Genomic DNA, 8,122 nt, shown 5'->3' with positions numbered 1-8,122 from the left:
GATATGTTGTGTAATCACACAAAATAATGTAGGTCTGTCAGTATCCCTTTGTGTTGTGCAAGTAAATGGGAAAATGTGCTGCAACATTTTCATCATTTCTCACTTCAGTTTGTCATGTGTGTTCAAAGCACACAAAAAGAAAATCCAGGTTTTTGACATGAATCTTTAAAGAGGAATTAATTTAATTAAAAATAAGAAAAGCTTGACAGATTAAAGATGATGCCCTGCCAGTTAAAAAAAAAAAAAAATTGGATAAATGTGTCAAGTGCTCATTTAAATAAGCAAAATGTCAAATTTATGTTGCTTAACAATCCCAACAAATATAAAGCACTCCTTATAAATGTAGAACCGCTCCCATGCTCAGGTTGTTGAAACTTAATGTCTGATTCACACAGTACGTGGTTGTTCATGTTCAGTCGTTTATGTCCTGACTTCCAGAACCAAAAACGGTCAGTTTGAATTCCCATATTGTATCTGCTTCTGTGATTTATGTGTTTTTTGTCAGGATTAGAAATGTTTTAGGAATGTGCTGCAAAACTCTCGTCATTCATTCCCAGGCTCAGCAAAAGAATACTTGTTATTTTTCTCTATGATGTTTAATTCAAAATAGTTGAAAACCATCGTTATTAACTGTATAGGGGTTACTCATGGGTTACTTTCACATTCAGTGTATCCAAATCTCTGCTGCTGTTCATTTAAAGAGGTATATACAGTGTATGTGTGTGTGTGTGTGTGTGTGTGTGTGGTGTATACATGTGTATATATAAATATATATATATTTATACACACACATGGATATGCATATAAACATATAAATATAATATATATATATATATATATAGATATATATAGATATAGATATGCAATATAAACGAGCAATCCTATTTCACCATCACATAACAGGATGTTGCTTTTTTTTTTTTTAGTTTTTTTCCAGTATAATCTATTTGCATACAGGATATTCACATAAAACATTATCTCTGCAGGCCAGATTTTCAGGAAAAGATACAGTTAGTCAGTAATTAGTCTACACCGACCGCACACACACAGAAAAGCGTATTTGTTTGACTACAAGGTGACCAAAGCAAGCGACAATTCAACACGTGCAGTTTTAAACTAATTAGCTCCTAGAAGACAATGTTCAGTTCTTTGTTTTGTTAGACTTTTTTTTTTTTTTTTTTTTACAGCTTTGGTCAAATTGTGTAATACTGTGAATAGAATAGAGTCAGTCTTTTTCACACACAAACTGTTTGTGAAAGTAATCAACCAGCTTGAATCTGAAAAGATTTGCACTACCCAAATATTTTTAAAAATCTATTTTATATAAAGCATATGCAGACATTAACTTTTCAAATTATCAAGGGCAGATAGTTTAACTGGTATATGCTTTCTCTACAAAAGAAAAACATTTTCTTTGCTTAAATTGATTAATTGAATATGTACATATAATCCATTGTAAAGAAAATGTGGTGTATTTGTCTCCAAATAATAGTTTTTTTATATATATAATAAAAACATTATATATTTATATATATATATTATTAATCTATATATATATATATTATATATATATTGATATATATATATATATATATATATATATATACACCCCTCTGTATTATTTCTCCTCTGTAGTGTTGATCTTTTCCTCCATTGATTAAAGGTGGAACTGTATGTCTTTGTGTGGTACTTCACGAAATAAGGAATTGTATGCTGATGTTTGCTGTGATGTTAACTCGATGATACTTGATTCTGGAAACGGTAAGCTCGTTGTAAGACACTTTTTATTATCACAGCAAGCACTTGTTGGTCAAATAAATGCGCTTTTCCATTCTGACACCTGGCTTATTGGCTGTTGATGAAGACTGTTGGAGTTTACTGAAATTCTCAACCTTTTGTCTATTAAAGGACTACATCTCAGAGGGACATATTGTACATTTTACTCCACTCCATTACGATTTTTTTCATGTCACATATCCGTTTATAGAATGGATTTATTTTCATATGGAACTACCCAACCGTATAAAGGCTACAGTGAATTATTAGCTTTGTAACTTGTGCATTTTGTCATACCTTTACTTAAGTAAAAGATCTGAGTACTTCTTACACCACTTATTAAAATTAGAATTGTAATATATTCATATGGCTGGGTAAGCTCAATTGGTAGAGTGGACTGACATATTTGTAGGTTACTCCTCAATGCAGCGGCCTCAGGTTCAACTCCAACCTGTGGCCCTTTGCTGCATGTCATTTCCCTCTCTCTCTCTCTCTCCCCTTTCATGTCTTCATCTGTCCTGTAAAATTAAAGGCTAAATTATTTTAGTGCCCTAAAATAATTAAAAAGAGTTGTCTGCTACCATTCATGATCATATGGGCCTGGCGGTGTTTTTATGGTGCACTTATTGCAAGTATTATTTTTCCTTATGATTAATCATCTAGTAGCCAGTCAACAAAACCAAGCAAAGAATACAACATTTCAAAAATGTTAGGGCTGAGGCCTGTAGCGATCACGTTTCATACCATTATCCCAGATGGAGTTTCAGCCAAGGAGTCGGGGACGCGCACCCAGCTGCGTCTGTGATCTCTGCGCTCGTTCACGAGCATGTAAACACCTGACCGCTGCAGTGGGACTGAGCCCGCAGATTTTTTCCAAGTAGAAGACCAAACTCCTCTGCAAAGCTTCCTGTTGATTCCACAGCTGTGTTGATTGTGAGCAGGATGGCGGACGAGGAGAAGTCGGTATCAGAGGAGCAGACGGTGGACCGCGGCCCGCTGCCGGACTCCAGGCGGCGGACTCGGCTGTACTGCATGAATGGCGGACACCACCTCCAGATCCTCCCTGATGGGACGGTTCAGGGCCTCAGGGATGACGAGGACGTCCACAGTAAGACTGCAGCACAACACCGCATTTTACATCCAGGTCAGGCATGCAAACATGATGCGTTCAAGGGCTTTACTGTCAGCAGGAAAAGAGACATGCGTCCTATAAATGTCTTTAAATGAAATATTTTAAAAGGAAGACGCCGCTCATTAGGCTTGGAAAAGATAGAACATCTCTGTAGTTCTGTTTTGCAAATTTGACTTGATATTAAATGTATTTAATGAACTTAACTGAGGTGCATGAGACAGACTATACAAAATAACATCAAGTAGCAGAGACTTGACCGAAATTTGAACCCTAAATAAAATGTATAATGGTATAACACACTCTGTACAGTTAGGGAACTAAGACACATGCTGCAGAGGTTTAATATTTTTGTTCTAGAAAGCCTATCTACAGAGGAATTATAAAACATTGTAAAAAATATAGGTTTTCTCAATGTCAATATGAAAGGTCATACCAAACATGTCAACATATAGTCGCATGGTTGTCTTTACTAGTCTTCTTACTTAGCTACCATAACTACCATATGTATTGTGGTATTTTGTGCAATTGTATTGTATTCTATGAGATGTATCATTTGTTTACATTTTATATCATCAGGGACAGCAGATGAAAATTATCTTTTTAGGCTAACATTAGCGGATTTAGGTCTGCTATTCTTTTTATTGTTGAAAAATGAGCATTGTCATTGTTCTGTTGATAAATGAGCATTGTCATTGTACATTTAGTTACCTGATAAGCTAATTAAATAAAATGCATGTTTGTCATCTATTCCTTTTATTTCTTTAACAAGAGGCTCATACTTGAGTACATCAGTTTCACATACCAGAAAGACTGACTGACATTGAAGACTTCAAGACAAACAAATTGATCTAGTCACAAGAGTAACTGCACCGTTCTCTTCATTTCATGAGACTCTGCACTAGCTATGTTATTCATCTTTTTGTAAACTTGCTCTCCTTTCAGTTGTTTTAAAGCTCAAAGCTGTGGACAGAGGTGTAGTGGTCATCCAAGGAACAGAAGCCGGGCGATACTTGGCCATGAGCGACGAGGGCCGATTGTACAGTTCCGTGAGTATCTGCAATAGACCTGAAGATGCTATGTGATAGTAAATCTATACATTAAACTTGATGCAGGCATATGTAGATGAATATTCCATTATATGTCGTAAACGATGAATTACTCTTTGGGGACCACATTTTTAAACGTTAAATCTTAAACCAAACAACTTCCCCTAAAGTGCTGTCAGCTGTTAGTGGGGGTTTTGTGTTCATCTTTCAGCCCACAGTGACTGCTGAATGTTACTTCCTGGAGAAGTTGGAGGAGAACCACTACAACACATATATACCTCAGAAATATCAGGAGAAGAACTGGTACGTAGCTCTGAAAAAGAATGGAAAACCTAAACTGGGTCCTAGAACTCACATCGGACAGAAGGCCGTCTTCTTTCTGCCCCGACAGCTGAGTGACTCCGGGGAGTGAAGACACTCTCAGCACACAGAGATACCTCCACCTAAATGGATGTGAGCTGCACCGAGATCCACTTTAGTTCAGTACACCTAAATTCAACCTTTTAGTTCATGAACTGGGCCAGAACAAGAATGAATGTTATGAAAAGGGTTGATGAGGAGCTGGCTTGCAGAAATCTGTCAAGAACAAAAGGGGGTGAAGTTGCAATAATTTAACCGATTAGGGAAAGGACCAGCTAGCATCTGAGCTAAAATATTGTATGTATGTCATCATCTTTTTTTCCCACTAACACATCCCATTTTTGCTGGTGGCAGGTCTTCTTATTGCAAAACACGAAGAGCAAACAAGAAAACACACACACACACATATATATATATATATATATATATATGTATATATATAATAAAAAGTAGTATGATGTAGCACATTTGGTCACCCGAATTAGTAATTATCATATAAAATTGTCTCCAGATGTCAATGAAGAACAGAAGCAGGAATAAGTAATTGCTTAAATGAATTAGTAAATGCTTAATAAAAAATGTCAGAACTACCGCACTCCTTTGAATGCAAAATGACACATGTAACCCGGCGCTGACTGTGAATGTTGTTAGTTTGTTGGAAGTCATGTGCTTCGAGTCCTTTCTAGTTTGAGTTTTCTACAGTCAACACTTTGCTCTCAACGAGTAATGCCTCTGCAGATTAGAAGACAAAAAAAGTATTTTACAGCTTGAAAAGGGCTGTTGAGCCACTTACCTCTCTGTACAACAGGATGTAAAGCTGAAAAACTAATTTCTTATTTCCAGCAGGTACACTTTGTTGCCACCAATGTGTAAAATTACTAAATGACCAAGTGCATCACTGAACAGACAAAAGCTGCCACTCTGTTACAACCTTGAGCCACACACACACAAAACTTTGCTTCATTATACTAACCTGTAAATAGAATCAAGACTGTTATACAATCCAGACAACTCAGAAAAGACGCATTAAAAGTGACATTTATTTAACAAACGTTTTCTGTACAGTTTCATAACAACAAAACCCCAAGGTTGCAGCTTTACATCACAGAGAAATAAGCATAATGAGTCTGTAGCAAAGCCATGGCAGAAGTATGAAGTTAACTGATTAAACAGTTCAGTTTGCTGGACCAGACTAAAACTATTATCCTGACACGTCATTTCGCTTAGAGAATAAAAACAAAAACCCCTGCGTCAGTCATTCCTTATTTTATTTGTCTGGGACTTAAAATGATAGGAACATCCTTTTGGGTTTTATTGGTTATGTTTCTAAAAGTGCCCCTGCATACAACATTCTTTGATATAGTTTTGATGTCCACAAGATAGTTAACACCTTATTAAATCATTAAAAAAAATCTTAATCTGTCAGTTAAATCCTTATTGTTTTGCTCTATTGTTTTTGATCCAAATGTTTGAGTGAGATCATAAACCGCTGAAATCCAGACAGCCAGGACTCTTCTGTCATCACAGAGCGTTTCCACTGACGATGAATGATATGACTCCGCTGACTCACTGAAGAACGGTCAGTATTACTTCTACTTGAGCTAGTTGAGGACATGAACCAGTAGATGCCAATCATCCTGGTTGCTGGCACACCTCTGCATCCCGGTTTTGGGGCCCATCTAGTTTCTGGCTTGTTTAAAAACTGGATCATCTAAAAATCATATTTGTAACCTAATTTCTATTTACCTGATTTTACGTACAACAACAAATCTAGCAGGCATAACTATAACTTCTGATACATCGACGTCATGTTAATGTGCTCTACTCACACTGCGTTTCAATCACAAGCCTGTATGTTTTATGATGACAATGCCCTTAATGAACAGTATCTAGCCAGTTAGAAGCAGCAGACAACACTGCCCCCTCCTGGCTACACAAATAAAGGGCAACACTAGCTAAAACCAACAGGTGAGTGAAAAGTGTGGTATATCAGCATTTACAGCCTAATGAAAGCTTCTTTTTAATAAGTGTATGTGGTATCTAAAAACAGCCTATAATAGTCACAATAAAACCATGATAACTGCCCATTACAAAATGTGTTGCATGCTGTGGCACGTCTACAGAGTTGTAATAATTAATACCCGCGAGACGCTCCCTATTTATTGACCTTAAGGGCAGATGCATGCTCGTTCGCTACCATCAAAATGATATAAGGCATTACTCATACATTACAGACAGATGTACATAGCACTTAACATTCACTACTAATGAGTACATCAAGGGAATATAATTGTTAACTATTTTCCATTAATAAAGTTTCAAAACAAGTGATATAATTCCTGAATATTTTATTGAGAGTTCTCTTCATCTATAACTCGTCTGGCCGATTTCTGGTTAAGTGTCTCCACTTAAAATTTGTAAACTCTTCGCAGAGTTGCTGCTTGTGTTGGTCACGTCCAGTTCTCCACCATCCAACACCCTGGATTTAGGTTAAGGGAAGACGAACAAATCAAGTCCAGAAAATGGACTTCAGAAGTATTGGTGATATTCAAGGGTGTGTGGTGTAATGTCTGTGGTTTGTCATGTTGACATGCACATTAATAACTCTCACTGACAAGATTTGGATACTAAGAGCTACATTGCACGGAAGACCAACTATTTGTTCTCAATATATTTTTGCAATTTTTGTTGCGGTGTGTATATTTTATAAAACATTGCCAGGTTTTTAAAATCAAGCCGCTTGAAGCGGTGGTTTCCAGGCATGTTACAACAGCTAAGGGGCGTTGTTAGACACTTGACTGATTTGTGTACAGGTCACGTTAATGTCGTTTATTTTGTGTACAGGTCACGATTTTTGAACGTGACCATTTACACGAACTGCCGTGACACTGAGCTGCTCCGGGGGACGCAACTACGGGGAAATGAAACGCCACACGCCAGTGACAACAACAGGATGGACAGCCACATGCGGGACATGATCCCCGGGTGCAGGGACACGAGCCGCGGTCTCGGGGACGCAACAACGGGGAAATGAAACGCCACACACGCCGGCCACAACCACGGGACGGTTGTGGTTAGGAAGAGAGTAACACGGAGAGGAACTGCAACACGCGGGAGCCAATCCCCGGTCTCCAGGGTGAAAGTCCTGTGTTGATTGACCCCTCCACCAACCCAACCAACCTCCTTGCACGAAAAGGCTTTTCAATACAACTCGCTACCATAATCGTTCTGCGATTACGAAATAAGCTTCCCATTGAAATACATTACTTCCAAATTCGTAATCAACACATGAAATAAAATAACATTTATTTGACCTGTACACGAATAAATAACGTTACCATGAGACTGGGCTGATACTCCCCATCGTGCCTAACAACGCCCTTCATTTGATGCATTCTTCTTCTTTGTCAAAACCATTGTGGCTACATTACACTCTCTGTAGCCGGAGTCCTGTGTGCATGTAAATGTCTCCATTGACAAACCACGATGAGTGTGACCAGATTAATTTACCTCTAATAGATGAAGAGAACCCTTGTCCGGGGAAGAGTAGCATAGGTGGGATCAGCAAGTTTACGCACCCTGGAGTAGTTAACAAAGCCTCTGACGAACAGCATGAAGCCTGCAGGGCAAAGGAAAGATATGTAATGCAAAATAAGACAATTACCTAAATGTAATCGTGGGAAATAACACATGGTGCTATATGTTTATGAAATAATGTTTCTCACTTACCCAGGGCCAGGAACACCCACCACAACCAGTACTGTCCATCAAAGTAACCAGGGAAGTAGGTAGAAAACTGGAAGACAAA

The 8,122-nt window shown here is 37.9% G+C and overlaps 2 protein-coding genes across 2 annotated transcripts in view; one reads left to right on the top strand and one right to left on the bottom strand.

The window, feature by feature from the left end:
- Positions 1-2,532: 2,532 nt before the first annotated feature.
- Positions 2,533-5,727, top strand: fgf1a (fibroblast growth factor 1a). The gene is made up of 3 exons (XM_032528186.1): positions 2,533-2,884; positions 3,851-3,954; positions 4,166-5,727. Exons 1-3 carry the CDS (start codon positions 2,719-2,721, stop codon positions 4,364-4,366), a joined length of 471 nt encoding a protein of 156 aa, XP_032384077.1. The 5' UTR covers positions 2,533-2,718; the 3' UTR covers positions 4,367-5,727.
- Positions 5,335-8,122, bottom strand: part of ndfip1 (Nedd4 family interacting protein 1) — an 8,277-nt gene continuing 5,489 nt past the window's right edge. The window contains exons 6-8 of the mRNA XM_032528182.1: positions 8,044-8,110; positions 7,825-7,933; positions 5,335-6,793 (exon numbers count right to left, since the gene is read on the bottom strand). Of these exons, the coding sequence (XP_032384073.1) occupies positions 7,827-7,933; positions 8,044-8,110 (174 nt within the window). The 3' untranslated portion in view covers positions 5,335-6,793; positions 7,825-7,826. The remainder of the gene's footprint in view (positions 6,794-7,824; positions 7,934-8,043; positions 8,111-8,122) is intronic.

Source organism: Etheostoma spectabile, chromosome 10 (genome assembly GCF_008692095.1).
Source record: "Etheostoma spectabile isolate EspeVRDwgs_2016 chromosome 10, UIUC_Espe_1.0, whole genome shotgun sequence".
NCBI classification, from domain to species: domain Eukaryota; kingdom Metazoa; phylum Chordata; class Actinopteri; order Perciformes; family Percidae; genus Etheostoma; species Etheostoma spectabile.
This window is presented reverse-complemented; position numbering and strand designations above follow the sequence as displayed.

Coding starts and splice junctions, on each gene's coding strand:
- fgf1a (XM_032528186.1), top strand. CDS start 2,719: ATGGCGGACGAGGAGAAGTCGGTATCAGAGGAGCAGACGGTGGACCGC. Junction 2,885..3,850: donor GGATGACGAGGACGTCCACA/GTAAGACTGCAG, acceptor CTCTCCTTTCAG/TTGTTTTAAAGCTCAAAGCT. Junction 3,955..4,165: donor AGGGCCGATTGTACAGTTCC/GTGAGTATCTGC, acceptor TTCATCTTTCAG/CCCACAGTGACTGCTGAATG.